We start from the raw sequence: 22,836 nt of genomic DNA, 5'->3' as shown, positions 1-22,836 counted from the left end.
AGCTCAGCCCTGGAGCAGATGGTGACGAAAGAAGAGAGATGGTGAAGAAGGTAGAAATAGAGGAGGAGCTTCTTAAAGGGGAACCAAACGGGTGACTGGACGAGTGGGAGGTCAAAAGGAAGCCCATCAAGGAAGGAAGAGGAGAAAAAAAGGGAGCAGTGAAGGAGGGGAGGACGCATCCTCGGTCCTGTGGGGGGGGGGCATGCTCTGGAGGGTGCAGCAGTGGAGTGATCCTCAACTTATCAACAGGCGCCTTGAGAGGATTTGATAAGTTATCTCTTGCTACTTGTCTTTTTCAAGTGATATTCCACTTTAGTGCAGATTTACTGAATGTGAATGTTTCAGTTTTCAGAGAAATCTGTCACAGACACTGCTTTTATGCTTCTAATTTAAAAATCCCAAATCTGCTGTAAAGGTTGTGCATTGTAGCATGTTCACAAGGACTGAATGTCAACAGCATCTTCAAGAGGCTCATGGTCATTGACACAGGTCTTCAAGAGGCTCATGGTCATTGACACAGGTCTGATAAGTTGCACCAAAGTAACATATCACTGTAAATTTGAACCAGCTGTCTCCAGCTGTGCTGGTGCCGTCACTCTTGTATGTGCATCTTCCTCATTCACTTTTTGATAATTACTACCGACCACATGAATGGAGGTTGTCCTATGGGGAGTTACAGCAGAACGGGGTTGTACATGTTTTGGTTACAGGACACTCTTCTGAGCAGCACCCTGTTAACATTGGCTGGAGAAACTGCTGTTTGTTTAGCATCATTAAAATACGTATGCTTAAGAAGGAAGAGTCCACACTGAGGGCAAAGAGATGTGTCCTACTCACTTTCTCTTTGTTTCCTGGCGCATCAAATCTAACTAATGTGGGATAAAGGTTTGTTTCAGAAAAAACTATACTCAATAATTATGTGCTACAGATTTGTAGTGTGACCAAAATTGAAAACCTACATTTGTATTTGATCTTTATGAGCCTTGGCTGTGCTTTACTTGAGCACAGTCAAGTGCCTGTATCATTCTCTAGTTAGGGAGGTATTAGTGGGAGGTATAGGGAGAGTTGGCTCCCCAACTGCTTAAAACCACCACCATTAACACAACCAGATGGAGTGAACTCATTGGCTGATCGCTGTATAATGGTGCAGTATATTCTACACACAGTGCACCACTCTACAGTGGGGCTATAAAATGTGTTTTGCATTTAGTCTGAATACATATTATAAAACCCACAGAACAATTTTAACTGTCCCGTCCTTTACATGAACATCGTTAACACAGCACTGAGTGATGCCGCCTATTGCATCACAGCCTGAGCTCATGCAGCCATGAAGGCAGACATGCAGTGTTGAAGAGGATGCACACACAAGTGCCTCCAGCTGCAGTACCATACATATTAAATGTATATGTATTCATTTACATGTACTGTATACGCCCTTATTAGAACAAAATCATTCCACCCACCACATCTTCCCCAGCATGCCTCCCCTCCCCCCACGGTCACACTGAATCCCCAGGATCGTGCAAAGGAATGGAAAGTTAAATACCTGAGCCTCCGGATACGTTCACAGGGCCAGAACAACGAATGTGTACGGGTGTTTGTGTTTGAGTGAGTGTTGGTAAAAGGGAAAGGGGGAGATCGATGAGCAGTGGCGCTGTTCCTCCCTGTGGCGAACAGATAGTCTGGGCACTTAAAGGGTTAAAGGTGTCTGGGGAGCCCTCACCCCCACATACTGACTGACTGGGACCTCCAGCCGAGAGGACAGGGCAAAATGAGGAAGCTGGAGGAAGGATTGTGGATGGATTGGTGGCAAAATGGTGGCATTGAAAGGTGGGGCTGGTGAGTGTGTATGATGGAGTCTGGAGGGGCAGAAGGGTTAGTTTCTGATCTATGGAATAATGGCAGGCAAGAGAGAACGTCAGCACTTATTCATAAAATACAGCACACAGAGCAGGTTTTTGTGTTGCATAGCCTTTGTAGATGTTTACTGAAGAATAAAATACCTTTCAAACTATTGCACTGCTAATTACAGAATCAGTGTTATATATGTTAACATTAGAAGCTTCACAGAATTACAGTCTTACAGAGATTATAGAATTAGTCTCAGCCTTGTTTCCTTCTTTTAAGACAGGACAAACTGAACTGACCTCAAGACCATCAACTTGAAGGTGGAGTGAGTTTACCAAAAACAAAGAAACCTCGTCTTTTTGCTGTATGTCAGGAATAGGTAGGAAAATTTGTGCAAAATGTAATGATACAAGTAGGAGGAGATGCTCCTATGGGGCTGGGGTGTGTTGACAAGTAAAGATGTGGGGGGGTTAAGAATTAGGTGTTAAATACAAGAAAAGAGGAAGGGATGACTCACGGCCTGGTTGGTGGAATTATCAGAGCGACGCAGATTGTCAAATAGGGGACACAAGGGAACAGGAGCAAGGGAGATTGGGAGGAAGACATGTTGATAAGGACCAGGAGGTGCTTTGAAGTTCAGATAAGACAGTCAACGGGAGATGGTTGGGATAGGTGTTGAGGAGAATGTGGGTGGGTGGAGACCGTGCGACCGCACTCTAAAAATGATCTTAACTTTGAACATGTTGAACATTCCCAAGAATTATCCAACAAGAAGTTACATAGAAAAACCTCTGAGAGTCTCAAAAGGTTGCAGCATGAAGCCTGCATTTTTAGAGCATACTGTAGGTCAGAGATGGTGAAGATGTTTGGGTGAGGAAGATCAGGGGGTTTTAGTTACAGCACAATGGTTGAGGGCGGTGTTGAAATAGAGAAAGACCTGCTGATACGATGAGAATGTGTTAATGACGACTAAGGAGTAGAAATGGGTAAATTGTAGACTGCAGGAGAGAAGGACATAAAAAATAAGAATAAAAAGATAGAAATCAAGAGAGCTGTAGCAAAGAGAAGGTATAAAGTACACAGTAAAGGGGTAAAGAGTAGAGGGACGGAAATATAAGGAACATGAAGGAGAAACTTGGTTGACAGGAAGGATGAATGAATAGACTGATAACCAGCAACAGGAGGCAACAACATTGCAGGTAAGGCAGGCTGAGACACAGCAGAGAGCGATCAGCATCGCCTGTTGTATCGGCTGAGCGACGAGGGTCTTTCTGTGAATGCTGGAATGTCTGCGTTTGTCGTTAAGGGTGGTGAGTATGATGAAGAGGAGGGAGGGGGAGGGGCACTTACGTGAAGGCGAAGGCCACCAGAGCACCACTAACCACTATAAAGTCCAGAATGTTCCATAAGTCGCGAAAGTAGGAGCCCTGGTGGAGAAATAGGCCGAGCACCACCATCTGGAAGACACGAAGCAAGTTCAGTACAACACTAAGGTTAAATAAGCAGAAACAAAACATTTAATATCACATGACAACAATAACAAATGTGTCAAACACTTGAAATCCATACACACACTCCCTGCTACACTTTGTTACCTTGATCAGCATTTCAAAAGTGAAGACGCCTGTGAAAACATAGTCAAAATAACGCAGCACCTGCAGAGCAACACACAGGGAGACGATTATCACAGTAGAAAGATGAGTCAGAGAACACACACAGATTAATAATAGGACTCTATTTTGACTTCTATTGGGTTGTTTAGGGAACATTTTAATTAACGGAAAGGTTGTTCAATAGTATGACCTTAAACAGCTGATTATTAAATTCTAAGTAGCACCAAACAACAGAAAACAAACAAACTAAGGTTTGCTTAAATATAGCCTTAGGTTTGATGATTTGGCTCCTATTCATTTTATTTGTAGACAGGATGTGGAATCCTACACATTCACGGCCGAACAGGAAACACACACTCACATTGTTCTGTGGTGATTCAGGCCAGACAGGGTCCTCTGCTGCGAGGGCAATGCTGCTCATAGCAATGACAGACAGGATGCTGAATTCGAAATACTTCAGAGTCAGGATGTAGTGGCAGCACTTTCGAAACCTGGGACAAATACACACACATATACATGCATATACTTACAAAGTACTAGATATAAAAAGCATTAAAGTATATATTTATTGATTAATAAAAAGGCCCGTGGGTATATATATATATATATGCAAATCTCTGATTTACTGACTGAATCTCACTAGACATTTTTCCCAAATACTCACGGGTTGGTGGTGGACAGTATGAAGCAGGAGCTGTAAGGAGGCATTGGTTTGGGGCCATCTTCATCGCCTCCCTCATCCTCTTCCTCCTTCTTTTCCTCACTTTTTTTCTGGTCCGTGTTGGCGTTCTTGTTAACTGAGCACACACAGAAAGAGGAAAGGACAGACAGACAGAAAGAGGTCAGTTTCAGCAGAGCAACACAAGAAGCTGGAAACACATCCGACAGCGTGGTTTTAGAAACTAAATCGAACACGACAGAGTTTACACCAGTGTTAGTGAGTCAAGCGGTTTTGTCACAACATGCCAAAGCTAATTTAGGCTTCCTGGGTCTCTCTCCTAGTGTGTGGACATATAATGTACTATATGTTGTTATAGTAACGTTGTCACATGAGAAAGATAGACACATTACTTTGCCCATATGTCTGTGTTTACACTTTATTGTAGGACCCCTTTGTCACTACTAGTTAGGATGATTCATACTGTTTCATCACTTAAACACATTAGTTCCAAACATCAATAGGTGATCAAACTCTATCTAAAAAAGAAATATAGTATCTGAACTATAAATGTGAAGGTAAACGCTTTAACAGCTTACTGTAAGTACTCCTACGGTCACGATGCTCACCTTGTAGGATGGCATTGGTGGAGGGGTAGGGGTAAACTGGAGGCATGTCAACGCTTGTGTAGTCAGGTTTGGCCATGCTGGTCAGGATCAGGCTGTCCATGCTGTGCAGTAGTGTGTGGGTGTCAGAATCACGGCAGTTTAGCAGGTTATTGACGTGGTCCGGATGGTCAGGGTGATCTGGTGGGAGGGCATAAAGGTTTTCGTGGGCATTGGCCAACTTGTTGTTGTTGCGGAAGTTGTCCAGATCCTCGTTGTACTGCTGAATGGGTCTTGTGGTGGAGAGACTAGGACCAGTGCTGTGGTGCTCCCTAATGGAGGGAGAGAGGGCAGATGAAAAGAGCAAGAATGAATGAATGAATCACTGTGGCTGAATTTTGAGACTCACACAGAGAACACAAACTCTTCCTTCACTTACTTTCTGCTGCGATGACCTCTGCTCCTCTCCTGATTCTCGTGGCGATGCCTTCTTGTTTTCCGTGCTTCTCCTTCTTCTCCCTTCTCCCCATCTCCCTGCGTCCCCCTCGACCTGTGTCTCCTGCCCTCTTCCCCATCCCTGGCTCTTCGATGATGCCTAGATCTCCTGTGCTCACTGTTCCCCCCTCCCCCCTCACCATGATGGGGAGACACGCTGCATGCCTCTCTGCCTTCCCTGTTTCTGTGCCGGTGGCCTCTGTGGTTCCTGTGGCTGTGCCTCTCCTGACCCGGTTGGACCTCTACATTTGCCCCCGCATTTCCCAGAGACGTGCAGCTGAAGCCGTGCTCCATGCGGGTTTCCATGGGCAAAACTGTCTCTGCACTGTCTGTACCACTGGCTTTGGGATGGAAATGGTGGTGTTGGTGGTTATGATAGTGGGCAGCTCGTTGGTAGTGGTTGATGTCCTGGAGGCGGTACTCCTGGTCCAGAGGCAGGTCTCCAGGTTGGGTCTTGTTGGTGTTGTTGTTACGGTTGTCCTGTGGGTTGACTACTAGTGGCCGATCCAAGTGCGTCTTCATATCACCACGACCTTTTCGTGGGTACGATACCTAGGTTGGAACGGCAAGGTATCAATGTGTGTCCACAATCAGAGGAGCCAGAAGAATCAGAGCTTCACTTACCGCTGGTATCTACTTTACTTAAGCTGTAAGGTCGGTTCACATTTACATTAATACTATACGCGACTCTACAAGCAACAATTCGAGATCATTGATGTGATAAGATCCATGAGGACCTCGTATGTTAACCATATTCGTGTCTTATCTGAAATGATACAGTACCTAATGCTGTATATGTATATGCTGTGTACCTAATATGTAATGCTTATATTTCAGATATGCTGGAACCACACTGATGGCAGTCAATGTTCACAATCAAAGGCTAATTCTGAAATATCAGCTGTATCTTTTTGATGCCTCAGCATCAGTTACATTAATTATGCATCAGTCCAAGTGACACAAAAGCAAAACATTTAGCAATGTTTGGCAAAAACCACGTATCTGCAGCAAAACCAATTTTTGTCTGCATATTGCATTTACATGTTTTCTTGGCTGTAGCAGTTTGTTGCAAAGCTGGCGCATCAGATGCAGTCCAGACAACCTTCAACCTACTTTAAAGCAGGTATTGTGACTATGCCTTAGTTATATTTATACCAGTAATTTGCAGCATTAAGACAGCGCCCCCACGTAGTCGCCTCCCCTGAGTGACAGATATGCACAGTTTGGCAAACAGTCCGACCTTTCTGTCTGAAATGTGCAATTTAAAAATAAAATTGCCATTAAACTTTTCAGAATCACAGAATGGTGAAACAGCTCCTGCTGTAGTTATCCAGTTTGCCGAGCCACATCCAGTCGACTCCTGATGATGTTCTTTTAAGTTGGTTAAGTTTGCCCCACTCCAATTTCGAGTCCTCTGCCTTCGTTATGTACAGCTCTGGATTTCTCTGCATGGCCCACTTTAATAATGCATCGCTCACAAGCACGCAGCTTCAAGCCATCCCATACAGCAGCAGCTACTGCAATAAAACACTTCACTGGTTTAAAGGGACATTACACCCAGAATCAAAACATGACCCAGAATACACATGGTGATTCAAAAACAGGCTAAGCCCTCATGTTTAAATAGCCCAAAACGTAATCAAAAGGAAAGAGTGGTATTAAATTGTTGTTTTGACTTCTGGTGGCTCCGGATCATGGGTGAAGGTCCCTTTAAGTGGTAATAAGCACTGCCATTCTACACACATTACAACAATTAGTCACCATATACTGTATATCAGGAGTTGACTGCATATATATGTGTGTATATGTGTCTCTTTTATGGGGGTCCTCACCTCCTCTCCCTCCCCTCCCATCTTCCAATCATCCTGCTCTAGCTCGTTGTAGAGCGCCTCACGGCTCGTCATGAGGTTCTGCCTGCGGATCTCGCTCGTTCTCTGCTCCCACACTGACTTGTTGCCCTTGTGGTTCTTTTGCTGCTCCTTTCTGTTAGAGGATAAGGCAGTGGGATAATTGGGGGAAAAGTGGTGGAGATAGAAAAAGATCAGGGAGTCAGTTTAAAGTAATGAAAGCAGAAAAAATAAGCGGTTTTTAGGATCAAACTCATAGCTCCAAAGAAATAGTAGTAGATTATTTTAGGACAGATAACAATAAATCATATGTAATCAATCTTAAATTGTAATTTGAAACAAGGAAATGTGACTAAATGAAAACATTAGCTAAGAACAATGAAGACATTCAATTCCCCCTAACAGAGATGTGTGTACAGAATGGTCTTGTGTGTACTTGCTTGGGCTTGTGACAGCCTTCAAAGGTGAGAGAGCAATGATCAAACGGAGGAAATCGCAAATATCTATAAATAAGTAAAAATGGCTGAAACAATGAAAAGTAAAACTGAGTAAAACACTTTGAATTGTCTGAGAATTTGAACAATTACCTAAACAGCGAGTCTCACTATTAGTGCAAAAACATTCAGTGTTTTCACAGTGAATTTAAATTACACTGTTTTCGAAGACAACAAGTACTTTACAACCTATGAAATGAACAAATAGATAATTGAATATCAAACCGAAGTAAACTGGTTTCACTTTCTGTGTCATAGTTTGGAGAGAAAAATATTTAAACACATAGTTAAGATTGCTCTTCATCCCAACAGTCTCTTCTAAAAGTTCTGCTCTGCCAAAGAGCCTTGAATATTTTTAGGCCTGCTTCTCACCGTGCAGCTTCACATTTCCAAGATATCTAGCTTCTCTCCTTGGAGGAGGTTCAGGAGACGGCACTTTGAATCTGAATTGGAAGGAAATGCTTCCTCTGACGGTTTACGGCCTTAAATGGCCAACATCAAGCGCATGAAGTCATTGTTGGTTTATTTTCAATAGTTACATTATTCAACAAGATTTATTTAAAGTTTTAAATATTTAGCTTCTCCTTCATGCCACTACATTTATTATTTATTACCTATTTCACAAACATGGACATTCAGGTTTTACTCAAATTAATTTCAACTGTACAGTACCTAACAATTTTAGGCTCAGGGTGCTGCACCACAAAAGCCTCCTGCACAATCAGTGTCACAAAAACCCTATACTTATTGTAACATATGCTGTTAATAAAGACTTAATGACTTTAAATAAATTTATGACCTCCTTTAGCTTTACTGCTTATTTTTTCCAGTTTCAAATGTTCTGCATCATAACAATATCCTTTAATGCCACACTATATTGTTTCAATAAGCCACTACTGTACTACAGTACTTACATCTATTAAAAGGTCTTTATTAACGCAGGAAATGGTTGAATTTTCATAAACATGACTGCATAGCCTCCTGTTATGTCTTTAACACCTAAAGAACTGAAAATGCAGCTTGTCAAGAAGCCAAGATTGTGATTCACAAACTGTTTCAATGTCTGCTACCATAAAAAATTATCTCCTGCCAATCATAAATGTAAAAATAAAACGTTGGGAAGACAAAGAACACTGTAAAAACTTTACAACTGTAAAATACTTTGTACTGACTGAGGAGGTAGATCATAGGTCTCTGGCTAAGTGTCCTTGAGCAAGACACTTACAGTGATGACTCACTGAGGTCCAGCTGCAAAGCTTGTGTATGAACGTGTGAATGAGCAGCTGTGCAAAAAAGCACTTTGAGTCGCAATAAGGTACAGTAGAAAGGCTCTAGATAAGAGCAGACTATTTACCATTAATAGTCTCTGAATACGAACATATTATCTAAAACGCTGTTTAGACTCCATAACATATAGAAATTACAGTATCTCCAACCTGTTATAGCAAGTTATTGACAGGTTACTGTCTAACTGCCAAACGTTACTGTAGCACTAAAGCACAAGCTTTCATTCTAGCTGTCAAAGTGTTGCCACAGAGACTGAGGAGGCCGTCGACTGCCAAAGGAGCAGCAGGGTTTGTCTTTTTTGTTTTGATGTATCCTATTGTCAGCGTTTCTTCTGCAGGAGCAGATTTTACAGACTGTCCGCCTCTCGCTCTGCTTCACATCGCGAGGCGCAGAATGTGTCCCTTTCACTCACAGAACAATCGCCTAATCGTTTTTAGAGGACACGAGCAGGGAGATTACGATGGCGTGCGCTCCTTTGTGTGGGTGTGCAGCACATGTACATGAATGCCTGCCAATCATAAAAGTTAGGAAAGACATTAGAGAAAGAATCTGAGGGTAGATGTGCATTTCTTTAACTGTGGAGACAGATGAGGAATAACATCAATATGAGGATGTCCTTAAAACTTCAAATGTTTAACCTAGGCTTGAGAGTTGGAATTTGGAGTAACTTCAGAATTAGGTTTAGATACAGTGTTTAAGAGAAGGGACTAAGAAATGTTTCTACTCACGCAGCAATAGACAGATTAGCAGCCGACAGCGGACTGACTTCGGCTACCTCCTTAGCTTTTTGTAGTGCTGTCTTCTGATTAGCTGCCTCTTCTTGTTCCTCCTCATCCTTTTGAAGAATAAAGGTATCAGTCGCTCGAGCTTGTTTGAGATTTAACTATACTATAGATAGATATAGAGTCTGTAAGGGTGATAACATACACTGTAACTTCAGAATTTTCACTTTATACATCTACTACTACATCTACTGCGTTTGTTCAAAACTAAATGTCATTGACAAATATGAAAATAGTTTAAAAACAAATATTTTTACTGTTTATTTTAAGTATTTCTGAAAACAAGTAGCAAATGTATTTTTAGGTTGTACTCAGTACCTTAGTGAGCTCCTGGGCATTAGCCAGATTGTCAACAGCGATGGCCAAGAAGACGTTAAGCAGAGTGTCTGGGGTGGCAGAGGTCAAGAAGACATATCCATGGAAGAGCAGCCCAAACTAAATCTAAGGGAGTCTCAAGAAAATGATGGGAGGATGAAAATCATGGAGGTGATGCTGATGGGAAACATTCAGTATGTGGAGCTCATGAAGACAATCTGAAAATATTTCAATAATAACAATATATACTGTAATGAATGTGCATGCCCAGTGAGTACAGTGTGAGTATGTAAGCAGGATACAGTTGCCAAAGAGTGTTAGAACGATGAAAAAGATAGAGAAGACCATTCCCTTGTCCTTCACTCCTCCCTGGGCCTGAATGCCATCATACATCACCACATTCCAGTCCTCTCCTGTCAGGATCTGGAGGGAGAACATACTGGGTTAAAGTAGAAATATTTTAAGAGAGAGTTAAGATGATGACTTTCCCATTCAAAAGCAGCATTTCTAATAGAGAAATTTATTTTAAATAATGTGCACCATGTCCTAAAATAAATATACACATACGTGTATGTACAAGCTACACACAACCCGCTGGTCTCTGAGTCGCTTAGAGACAACAACCCAGCAACAAAAGCCGATGACATGACAAACTCATGACATGACAACAATGGGCTTCATTAAAATCCGCTCTCTGTTCTTTGTCTAAGCAGCTGAAGCTTGTTCAAAGGTTCTTATAGTCATGTTTGCAAATGGAATATTTTTACAAACCTAAACTAAATAAAAATCACCATTAGATCATTCCATCTTACCTGAAACACTGTCATGATCGCTGCAGCAAATGTGTCAAAGTTGGTTGATGGAGTTCCTTCTTCAAAGTTGAATCTGAAATAAAAAGCAGAATAAAATCCATTTAACAACAAAGAGAAGAGACAAAGAGATCACAAGTTAAATGGAGAACATGGAGCTCGCTGTTTTTCCTGATACTTACTGTCCTCCAAACAGCTGCATCCCCAACAAAGCAAAAACCACAATGAAGAGGAAGAGGAGGAACAGCAAACTGACGATGGACTTCATGGAGTTGAGCAGAGAAACTACAAGATTACGAAGAGGGGCCCAGTACCTGAGGAGGAGGACGATGAATAAGATTTAACACAAGAACAAAAGGGGGGAAACAGCAAGAAAGATGTGCAGGAAAGAAAGACTGAGCTCTTACTTTGTGACTTTGAAGATGCGAAGCAGTCGTAGGGCTCGTAGCACGCTGATCCCAAAGGACGAACCAGGTTTGATGGTAGCCCACACAACCTCGAAGATGCTGCCCACAATTACCTACTCACACACAGACAATACAGTTATACATTTATTATATATATTATTTTTTTATTAAAATGTGTATTTAATTGTTGTGAACGTACTCACCACACAGTCGAAGCAGTTGAATGAGGAGTGGAAGTAGGGCTGGACGCCCAGGCCATACATCTTAATCAGCATCTCAGACATGAACAAACCGAGGAAGATAAACTCTGCATAGACTGGAGGGAGGAAGGAGAAAGAGAACATGAAGCAAAGAAGGGAAGGAAAGCCGCAGTCACGAGAAAACAAGAATGAAGACAAGAGGTGGGATTTAAGAAAGAAACAGCGGTATAAAAATACAGAAGAGGAGAGAGAGAGATCACAGTGGGAACAAGGGATGCAACAAAATCAGATCAGATGAGAGGAAGTAAAAAAAAGAATTTAAAAATAAAAATAAAGTGCTACAGATAGAGTCATAATGAGTGGACGTCAACCTGGGCAGAGAACGACAGTGTATGACAGTGAGGTGATGAATGGACTCCATCAGCAAATAGAGCTTCATCATACTGGAAAACGACCAGGGCAACCAGCAGCTTCTACCTGGGTCCCTGTACCTGTGTGAATGTCAAATCAGTGGCTGCAAGTCTGCCCTGAAAACTAACATGTGTATTATTAGTACGCTGGTAGAAGAGTGGAGCTCTGAGATGTTGAGCTGTGCTCATTTAGTAGAGTGTTTTCAGCTGCTACCATGCTCCCACTTAAATTTCAGAGATTTATGAGCTGTCAAGAATGAAAATACATATCCAGCATAATATTGATGTCTCTGTGTTAAAACTGTTAAACTACCACATGCCACCCTTCATCTAAACTGTTCAATATATTAGCCATTTTCTTTTAATTCAGTCCAACTTTCTTTGCCAAGCCACAACAAAAGTCATCTCAGGCACTTTACAAAATAGGGTTCTTACAGAGCACAAAATATAGAGATCCCAAAGTTGTACTGATACATAATTAACTAGATCCCAACTGAGTTGTATTTAAAAGGAGACAAAATTGCTAAGGTATTTGTTTGTCTGCATGTGTAGGTGGGAACTGTGGGTTTAAAGTGTAAGGAGATGATTCAGGTCTGTGTGAGACAGTAGTGGTGACTAATCTGAAAATTCAGTACACCGTGGGAACTATTATTAAATTTGACATCCTAGAGATTTGGTCATATTTGTAATTATTTTAACAAACCTGTCCTGTATTTATCCCAAAACATGAAACATCTAGTGTCTGACATACAGCACAGCAAGCACAATTATCAAAGACTTTTTAAGTTTATATAAAACAGTTTGCAATACAATCAATAATAGTGTTTTAGTGCAATTTTAAAACGATGCACTGCATTGTTCTTTTAAATGAAACCTAAAGCATTAAGTGGGAAAGGGGCTGCACCAGGCTTTCACCTGCAGAACAGTATTTGCTACCTAGCAAAAGTAATGTCTGTGACTTACAGAGGAAGTCTGAGAGGATCTCAGGCTGGTCGTAGTGCACCACAGCCACGCAGATGGTGTTGAGGCCCACCAGGCAGAGCACGGTCCAATAGAAAGCCTGCGTCTTCACTATCTTGCGGATGAAGAATCGCATTCGTCGCTCCTTCTTACTGTAACTGGAGCCGTCCTTACCACTCTTTATGCTGGAGCGGGCAAAGCCTGGAAGTACAGAGAAAAATGAGTTGGGGAAAGTATTTAAAGACGGGCAGCATTGATGTGTTTCCATCTCCATAGCTGTTCATCCATATATTATCCATCCACTCCTCTGTTTCTTACCAACTGCATCTCCCATGTTGTCTTCACCTTCTTCAGGGTTCAGCAGCTCTGTCTTGTTGTTTTTGGTTTTGATGGTTGGCCTTCGCCTCGAACCTAACATGAGGAAATAAAAAAAAGACTCTTTCTGCATCCCTCTACCTTTCAAATGTCACCGTCTCACCCTTCCCACAGAGTCTGTCACATGAAGGTGTTTTGTGCTAAACTTGTGCACATTTGCATGTTTAACAGAACAATTGGGAGGATGATGATGCTTGTTAGCTAAACAGTTTTAAGATTAGAATCGCATACTGAAGTTAGATGCGTTGGTTTTATTTTGCAACGGTACCAAAGTAAAAGAAACAATATGTATCACAATATCTTTCTGTCGCTGTGTCATCAATGCAACTTGAGCTCTGTTGTCATTGACACAAAAGCAAGGAATAAAAAGGCCAGTTACCATCAAAGTTTCCTGTGGCATCTTCCTCTGCCAGAATCACCTCCTCTGCATGAATTAAACAAACCCAAGTGTTAGCTCATGGTGTCAGGATGTAGCTGCTTTTCCCACTTACAGTATGTGCGTACAGGGGCTGGAGCAGTGTGCGTCAGAGCGGCTGTTTGTCAGTGTGCGCTGACCTGCTTTGCAGATCCACTCCAGGTATCCGTTGAGCTCTCGCTCAATCTGCTGCTGTCGCCTCAGCTTGAGGAACTCGCTCCTGTTCTCCACTCGCTCTCTCTCTTTGGCAAATTCACTAGGAGAACATTTCACATTTACTGCTGCTGAAGTTCGCTGAGTCAGAAAATATAATGTATAAAAAAGCTAAACTACACAGACCATAAGAGGTACCTACTGTAATATTACAGCTTTCTAAAGTAGGTTATTTTCATCAGTAAAATAAAGTGTTTGCATGTGTCCTCAAACAAACACTGGACCATACCCTGAGAGTACACCCAGCACCAGGTTGAGCATGAAGAAGGAGCCAATGATGATGAGAGGAATGTAGTACATCCAGTTCCAGGCACTGCCCTCCACATCGTTACTCTACAGAAAGAATAGACACAGAGACAAGACAGAAATGTTTTACAAATCAAGAAATATGTAAAACGCTCTTATCTCTGAAAAAATAAATCATAAACCCAAAGTTACGTGTATGTGATATGCATTGCATGCAAAAGAAATTAACACACTTGAGAAGACAAAGATATTGTAGACCAACAGATGTTCGCAACTTTTTCTGTGCTGCTCCAAGGAGAACCAAGAAAAGCGTCTGTTATTTTGGATCAGAACTGACCCATTTTCTAACTTGACCTGGATGCGCTGACATTGTATTTGCGTGCAGAAACAACAAGACGTACACACGCCACGTGCCCTCTCGTGTGACAGCAGCTTTCGCACACATCAACCAGCTGACAATCATAGGACTCTAGTTACTGGAAGATGTCTGTGACCCGTGTAATACTTAATGGAGCTATCAGCTCATTATTATCTGCTGCTGGAGAGCTGCGTGCATGGCTTAGGTTTATACTGCATAGTATAGTGCAAGTGCAAGCTTGTTCTCTATTAAACTTTCATTGGTTTCCTCCTGACTGCCTGTGTGCGTGTGGACGTCAGGCTTTATCCATCAGAAAAGATGTTAAATATGGAGTAAGACGGACCAGAATAGAGTGGAGGAGAAAGAGGCGGAGAGAGGAGGAGAGCGACTTCGATGGCAAGAAGAGGACAGATTAGAAGACAGATAAAGGAAGCGAAACAGACAATGATACATATAGAGAGATTTCTAGGGAAAATGGCTTTTGGACAAATAAACTGTGTTTGGAATCACATCTCAAACTACTTTATGCCTCATTGAGCTGAGTGAAATTCGAGCCAATCACCAGCTTCTGCACCCGCTGCCCTCATGACTTCTTCTGCACACACAACTGCACAGAGAGAATACTGCAGGGAGGCATTTCAACTACAGTATTTCTAAACAAAGTCTTGAGCATTGAGAGGTTTTGATGTTATGATGAAGCAGACCAGCAATAACACAGATTACAGCATTCATATTCAGGCTCCAGTTTCAGAAAAAAAGTCTGAACCTGGGTTCAGTAGTATAGTAAGAGAACCTTCAGGTTTCAGAATGTACTGTAAGGGCAGTGTAGTGGATCGCTACCAAATATTTATTTCATTGTTCTAGTTATGACTGCTGAGATAAAGAATATGTATGTTAGGAGGAGAATGGGAGCACAATTACGTTTAAAACATGTGCAATCACAATTAGCACATACTATATGTCTGAGCTGAAGCATGAAAACATAAATCCTCAGCATTATGTTAGCGATTAAGCAAGCAATAAAGTTATCTAATCATAAAATTCCAAGTCCAATTAAAATAACATTTATTTCAATGATTCCACCCAAACTATGTGACATTAGAAGTTGCTCAGGCAAACTTACGTAGTAAAGCATGTCTGTCCATCCCTCCATGGTGATGCACTGGAAGACTGTGAGCACTGCAAATAGGATGTTGTCAAACTGAGTGATGCCATAATTGGGTCCAAGCCAGTCTTCTTTACACTTTGTGCCGTTTGGACATAATCGAGACGGCAACTTCTCGCCACACGGCACATTATCTGCTTGTTCTCCTAATAAGAGTAAAAGAGAAGAAGCCTGAGCAAAACAGCAAGAATCTGTCCAAGACGTCTGCAGTGTGGACAAAACTGACATTCTTGACATTCCACACTAAAAGTCTGTTCACTTTATTTATAAAGCCTGTTTAATCAAATAGACTCTTTTATGAATTAATTAATGCCACCATATGCTTAGCTGCACCTGTGCATACTGTTAGCCTTACCATCTATAACGTCTCTGCAGACACAGACTAAACAAAAAGAAGTCTTGGCATATTTGACTTACTTTACTACAGTACAGTGTTTCTTTTTTTACCTGTAATTTCATCGTAGCAGGTGGCGTGAAATTTTCCCATGTAGAACTCTAGACCGATAATAGCAAACATAAGGATGGCCACAAATAACAGGAGGCCAATCTGCAGCAGGGGAATCATAGCCTTCATAATAGACTTGAGCACCACCTGCAGGCCTGGAGGAAACAGCAAAACAAATTTTGAGCTGCTTGAAGTGGACAAATTCAGAATTGCATTGCGTGGGCCACGGCACCCCAATAATCTGCACTTACTGGGAATCCCAGACACCAGTTTGAGAGGTCGCAGCACTCTCACGGCTCGTAGCGTCCTCAGGTCGAGCTGAGACCCCACTGATGACAAAATTCTGCAGAGACAAAGAAAATGGAAAATGGAGTTTCGCAAGTCAGCTTTACAAGTAGTTAACATGAAAAACCAATCCATGCTTATTGTTCTGCAATATTATTGTCCAACAAACTGCTCCACCATAAAATACTAAATACATATGTCTGTGACATACTGTAGGCTCAGTAATATTTAGGTGATGAGATGACAAACATTTTTAGCTTATTGAATTCTTGAGCATTCAGTTCTCATGCTTCCCCATCTTTGTGTGTGTGTGTGTGTGTGTGTGTGTGTGTGTGTGTGTGTGTGTGTGTGTGTGTGTGTGTGTGTGTGTGTGTGTGTGTGTGTGTGTGTGTGGTTCTGGTGTAACGTCAGCAGGAGACAGGTTGGAAAATTCCACGCTCTGTCTAGTATGGGGGTGGAAGGCATGGCTGATCCAAAAGCAGCAGGGGAGAGTGTGGGGGCGTAGTGAGGGCAGCACTCCCCCCCCGCATGCGATGGGCAGAGATCATTAGATCATCTGAATACTACTAAAAATATCAATAAACTCAAAGAAAGTGAACTGAATAATGTATGTGACCCAACCATTCTGCAGTTAAAATGCTGAGTAAGCTGTATTCAGATACCTTCCTATTATTTTTACATCATGCATAAGCACAATCAGGATTTAAGCAACCACTGATTTATGCTGAATGTAAACAGTATAAATTGGATTTCTTAAAGCTCTCCAGGTATTAATGACACAACAACGAGTTCTTCCGTCCCTCACTGCTTGTTTGCCTGTTTGTTTGTCAAGGCAGGGGCTCAGTAAACAGTGGCGCTTACTGTTCAGACAACACTTCAGCAGAGTTTAACTTTTAGGACCTTCTACACTCATTTTAATGGTTGCAATCCTGTTTTCCACAACAACCTCTTCCTTTGCTTTTCATTGTGTGATTTCAGTGTGTACTGAAATGAATTAGCAGTTGTAACTGAAGCACACGGCAGCTAAAAGAGTCAATTTCCAAGAAGCTCTGTTCCACAGAGGTGTGATTTGTCTGGCTCTAAATCAAGTATTCATGATAAACCCCACAAAGTATTCACTTAAACCATAAAAAGTAAGAAAGCAACAAAAAAATTACCAAAGTCAAAAACACCAATATAACGCATACAGGTACATGTCCTTTCGTGTGCTCTCGTTTACACAGACTGTGTCTGTTGGATCTTTGTGGAACCTTGTGGCTGTTATCGTTCTACTGAGGTCCAGTGTTTTCAGGTGTGCAGCACGGCCTTTAGTTGTGGCAGTTAAAAAGTCATAGAGGAAATGAAGGGCCTGGCTGCCGGTAACGTGTCTTAATAAATGACCTCTTACTGGAATTAGCAACCAGCCTGGAAAGAGCAGGGCGCTGCTTATGAGGAGGAGGGAGGATGGAACAGGAAGAAGTGTGGAGTGAGAGTCTCAGGTTCATTTTCTATTTTCTTGGCTGTTTCGTCTGTTTGTTTGAGTTGATGCATCATGTTACAGTTTGCTGCTTTAAGTACTTTCTCTTCACTCTGAAATTGATAAGATTCCTGTTCCATACACAAATATACATATATACAAACAAGAAAACAGCTTTTTGTTAATTTTTGTCTCATTCGAAGGCGACTGTAAAGCTTCAATATTCATCCATGCGGGACGGCAACCCTCTGCTTCTGCCAGACAACCCAAAGCTCCAGGATGCAGTAACCCCTAGCAACTGATGAACCTGCCCACAGAGCACTGAGGTAGCCAGCAGAGGGAGCAGCGGCTGTGATAGCAGCAGTGATGTAGCTGGAGCAATAGGAATGAGCAGGAGGGGCAAAGGGTGGTGGAAAAACGCCATAATATGACTTTGACAATGAAGCAAAAAAGCAGTAGTAAAAAAAAGAAATGGATTGTTGAGATATGATTATTATTACTTTGAGCATCCACGAGCGGAGATGTACTAAGAGCGAAGAGAAAGTGAATGTAGAGCAGTAACATAAGGCAACAAATGCTCATTTCCTAATATTACAAACAAATAATGACTCAATTTAATGTTAAAATATTGACAACAGCTTATTTTGACAATGAAAAACTCGGGCTAACCAAGTTCAGCTCTTAAGAACCCAAGAGGAACACGAAATGGGGCCTTTCTTACACACATGCAGCTCTATGTAGGGCACAATGAATATTTATACAGAGAACATCTGCCCAGACAGGAGACGTGTGGCCCAGGACGAGACAGGATGCGGCCTTTAGCGCCGTGCAAACACTGCCACCTCCAATACACCTGCTAAGTCACATTCCACTGGACACAAGTCCCCACATTTACACTCTCCTATAGACTGTACTTATTTGATGCTTTATGTTTGAGCGGTAAGAGAGATTAGAGAATCGAGAATACAATAGAAAAAAAAGGAAGAATACTCACTTACTTTTATATTAAGGTGTATATTCAAGGTGACTCTCTGAGGAAAACAATTAGTTAAATGGTATATTGTAGCGTCACATATGGCTTTCAGCTTATATAACGTTTTATATAAGCTACATTTTTTGCTTATTAGCGAAGGCTCGTGACTGCTAATTGATCCTGTGTTAATAGTGATTATGGAGCTAAGCTAACTTAGCTCAGGGAGCTATTATTAGCCGATAAACCTGCTAACCAACTAACATTCTTTGATAGGTGCCACGTTTAGCGTTACAATGTATTGATTTGGTGTAAATCGTAAATTGTAAATATCATCATTAGGCATTAAATCTGTAGACACTTTACCTTTTAATTCTTGAGCTCGACGTTAACGAGCCACGTCCTTTCAATCTTATGGTGGAGTAGCTAGCTTGCTTGACGTTGATAAATGGCATTAGCTACAATTGCGATAATACCCATTGAGGCGCATAAGAATTTGAGAAAGAATATTACTTCATTACTACTTTAATTAATCTTTTAGAGACGTCGAGCCGGACAGGTACAAGTCTACAGTCGCGCTAGGAAATGTTTAAAAAAAACATAAACACCACAGAAGAAGACGGGAAATAAAACATAGCACAGGTTTTGATTAAATTACATTTTCATATTAAAGTAAAAATGTGAGTGGTCAGAATGGGAGTTGGGCTCAGTAGTTATACCTGCGTCTTCCATAGATAATTGTTTTGAATAAACATGAGAAGATGTTTGCTAACAACCACCAAAGCTACAGTAGCTTGAAAGCGAATTAGCATCATTAACAGCATCAGTCAATTTATTAGTGGAGCACATTTCATTTCACAGCTTCCTGCATCATCTTTAAATACAACTATTACAAAAGAACAGGAGATCCTATGGGAAAACTGCCCCTTGTTAAACTAGAAAAATAAAAATCCCCAATGAAACACTAGCAGGGAAAAAACGGATGCTACATCTCCTGAGAAGAAGCGTGAGAGTGTTAGTCTTAAGTGTCAAAAGCTGTGATTCAGCTGCTGGATGAGAACGTGAAGAGGCAGATGCAGACAGCTGGAGTGACTGACAGCGAGACTCCAGGGAAAGAAAGTGGAGAGAAGGTGTTTGGACAGTGATGACAGAAGCTCTCACTGCTGGGAAACACCCAACAATCAGCACACACACACACACACACACACACACACACACACACACACACACACACACACGCACAAACACAGTGTACACTATGCTGTGATCACATCACATACTGTAATCTAAGAGTGCCATCAATTACCCGAACTAGCAGTACAATGAAGTGTGCAGTATGAGGATTAAAAAATAAACAGACTTTTGTCATGAATTCTGTTCTGATTATTTTGGAGGTTTTTGCGACATCAAGCATGTTATTTTCTGAAGTATGTGACTACCTGTTGCAACCATCATGAAGTAATGATGGAGGTGAGGGTGACGGTTGATGACCTCAATGATCTCTGAGTTCACTTGCAACAAACCTTTGCCTGGTATCTCCCCGTTCTTGGAATTGCCATGGCAACCGGCGATTCCTCTCTTCGCCGAGTATCCACGGTTACCGGCCTGCTCTCATTCATAAGCGTTGCCAGGGCAACGCAGCCCCGTCTCATTGATGGAATCTCGGCATTGCCGCAGCAACAGGGATGGGAAGCGGGTCTCCTAGCGATTGATTTTCAGCCACTTCAAACGCCTGCATCCATCCATCCATCCATCCATCCATCCATCCACCCACACGGATCCTATCCTCACCTACCCCTTCACCTACTGTTCTAAAAGCAGAGCCTGTGCGTGTTCCAAGCTCACAGCAGACACAGGTGTCACTTCCCTTGCATGCAGACACATGTAGACTGTGACTGGATTAATGCAAGTCCTTCCTTTAACCACATGCTCACATCAGATTTAGGTGCATGTGTTCTCTGCACAGCACGATGTGATGACAGTGACAAATGGAGCACAGCTCAGGTAATAGAGATGACCCACATTCTCTGCTGCAACACTGAAATAGTTGAATTTCATAGGTGTGCACAGACATAAAGAAATACACGCACCTAGTCCCTGGTTTTGGTATTTTAAGCCTAACTGTGTTTTCAAGATTTATTAACTTTGAGTGTTACTTTTCTAGAATTTAACACCTTTGATGTAATTTACTACTTTGATTTGCCATTTCTGTTGTACTGAGGTCCATGCTGCTATGGTCATGAGGGCCCAGAGGCTTTTGAGCAACCTGACGTTTGTGGCACAACAACACAACAACGAGGTGCCAGATCACCTGGGTCACACAAGCTGTGCTTCCCTTAAGTACATACATTCCCAGCTAATGATGAAACATATATCGTATATTGCTTCATTAGCTGGTGCTCAACCTGTGTGGCAGAGACTGCTATTAAAGGGTGCGTTAATGAAAGCTATCACCATCCAAGGCCTTTGGCAAAAAACAGGACATACTCACAACAAGAAACAAAGCCTGGCACCAGTTCCAGGACCAGTGACATGTGCTGGATGAGCATTTGTGTGTGTGAGGGAGTATGTGCTCAGCATCCATGTGCCATGTGTCATCACAGTGTGAGCTCCTGTCCCCTCAGCGTCTCCCACTGAGCCTTTATCCCTCCACACACACGTGATGGAATCAGTTAAGGCATATGAAGAACAGGCTTGAGCATCATGAGACACGTAACATGTTGAAAACAGAACCATCATTAATGTTTCCTGTTTGTTTTCAAACATGTCTGCAACAAGAGGATGCGTTAACGTCGTCTTGAACGTGCTTTGACTTTTGCTGTGACAGTGTCCCATTATGTTTTAATATGATGTTAGGGACGCAACAGCTGCTACGGTGCTCAACTGTAGCAGGAACACAGACGGACGTACAGCAGGTACCACAACCACGTTCTGCTGGAGAAACACAGCTTTTTAAAGTGAAATGAAAGCGTCAGTCACAATATCCATCGTGTATTTTGCTACATTTGATTCTGCTTCGGAATCTCTGTTTTAGGAAACCTTGCTCCGCTCTAGTCTGGAGTAAACTCTGATTTTCAATGGGGCTGCATCACTGAGTCACTATGACACAAAGAAAGTCGCTGTGACACAAGGCAGGTTCCGTTTCATTTGTCAGACGAATGTAAAACGGATGATTCAAAGGGGGTCATTACAGAAAATGGTGTCGTGGTCTGACGTCCGCGTTGCTCTGGATGTGGATTAATGCGCTGGACACCAGCAGAGCAGGTTACTGCAGTAGACGCTCCTCCTTCCTCTCTAACAGCTGTAAGTACAGCATGAGACACTGCACACGGCGCCGCGTGACCTGCTGCTGCACAACCGTGAGGCGGCGGAGGCCTCGGGCACGGCCTTCGCTGGGAGGACGGTCAGACGCAGCGCTGTCTGTAAAAGCTCGTCCCGTTTCTCCTCCCTTTTCATTCATTCCTCTCTTGAGGGCTCCCGGTTGCTGAAGCTTTCACCGTCCGAGGCCGGATGGAGGCACTCCGTCGCGACCACATTCTCCATCTTCATCCCTCTTTCCTCCTGCTTTTCCTGGGTTCGTTTTCTGGCCCGGGCGCTATTGCTGATGTAAGCAGAGCGCTAACACTCAGCTGATGGACTCACTCACCTTCCCTCCCTCTGGACCCCACACCCCGTCAGCGTCCACCACATTCCCTTCATGCATGAGGAGAAGTGAAACCTGCTGTGATCACATCCTCACCTTCCTCTTCGTGATGCAGGTCTGTTTCCTCTCTTCCTCACCGGCCGACTGTCCCACCTGTCCCACCTGTCCCACCTGTCCCACCTGTCCCACCTGTCCCTTGGTGTCCTGGTCACACGACTGCAGGACCACAGCGTGTGCACTGCATCTTTGTGAACACGTCTCCTGTCAGTTGGTGGAGTGTGTGCACAGGTTTCTGTCTGATGAAGACTTGGCAGCTCTAATGTGAAATGTTTACAATATTACTACGGCCTTGTGCATCTTTGTGTTATCTCTGCTGGGTCACTGGTTAAAGCTGGATTGAGTTACTTGGGTTTAACCACATCATCAGCCGTAATTATCAGGTCTCACCATCGCGTGTGAATGGTGCCCCCAAAGGCCTGCGAGCCTCAGATAACTGCAGAGAATGACCCTGTTGCCAAGATATACCATGAAG

The 22,836-nt window shown here is 42.5% G+C and overlaps 1 protein-coding gene across 15 annotated transcripts in view; it reads right to left on the bottom strand.

Moving 5' to 3' along the window:
- The window catches only part of cacna1ab (calcium channel, voltage-dependent, P/Q type, alpha 1A subunit, b), a 79,112-nt gene that overhangs the window by 36,602 nt on the left and 19,674 nt on the right, over positions 1–22,836 (bottom strand). For 14 of the 15 annotated variants that reach the window (XM_055511785.1, XM_055511764.1, XM_055511773.1 and 11 more), the window contains 22 exons: positions 16,202–16,293; positions 15,953–16,105; positions 15,464–15,651; positions 13,966–14,069; positions 13,664–13,779; positions 13,488–13,532; positions 13,052–13,144; positions 12,737–12,934; positions 11,367–11,479; positions 11,164–11,276; positions 10,939–11,070; positions 10,760–10,832; positions 10,250–10,370; positions 9,951–10,018; positions 9,579–9,685; positions 7,055–7,205; positions 5,167–5,774; positions 4,752–5,059; positions 4,129–4,261; positions 3,826–3,955; positions 3,447–3,506; positions 3,202–3,308 (listed from right to left, as the gene is read on the bottom strand). In XM_055511785.1, coding sequence (XP_055367760.1) covers positions 3,202–3,308; positions 3,447–3,506; positions 3,826–3,955; positions 4,129–4,261; positions 4,752–5,059; positions 5,167–5,774; positions 7,055–7,205; positions 9,579–9,685; positions 9,951–10,018; positions 10,250–10,370; positions 10,760–10,832; positions 10,939–11,070; positions 11,164–11,276; positions 11,367–11,479; positions 12,737–12,934; positions 13,052–13,144; positions 13,488–13,532; positions 13,664–13,779; positions 13,966–14,069; positions 15,464–15,651; positions 15,953–16,105; positions 16,202–16,293 — 3,213 coding nt within the window. Of the gene's footprint in view, positions 1–3,201; positions 3,309–3,446; positions 3,507–3,825; positions 3,956–4,128; positions 4,262–4,751; positions 5,060–5,166; positions 5,775–7,054; positions 7,206–9,578; positions 9,686–9,950; positions 10,019–10,249; positions 10,371–10,759; positions 10,833–10,938; positions 11,071–11,163; positions 11,277–11,366; positions 11,480–12,736; positions 12,935–13,051; positions 13,145–13,487; positions 13,533–13,663; positions 13,780–13,965; positions 14,070–15,463; positions 15,652–15,952; positions 16,106–16,201; positions 16,294–19,027; positions 19,832–22,836 lie in introns of those variants that run through there. The other variant, XM_055511784.1, reaches the window with a different exon arrangement.

This window comes from Betta splendens, chromosome 1 (assembly GCF_900634795.4).
Source record: "Betta splendens chromosome 1, fBetSpl5.4, whole genome shotgun sequence".
Lineage (NCBI taxonomy): Eukaryota > Metazoa > Chordata > Actinopteri > Anabantiformes > Osphronemidae > Betta > Betta splendens.
This window is presented reverse-complemented; position numbering and strand designations above follow the sequence as displayed.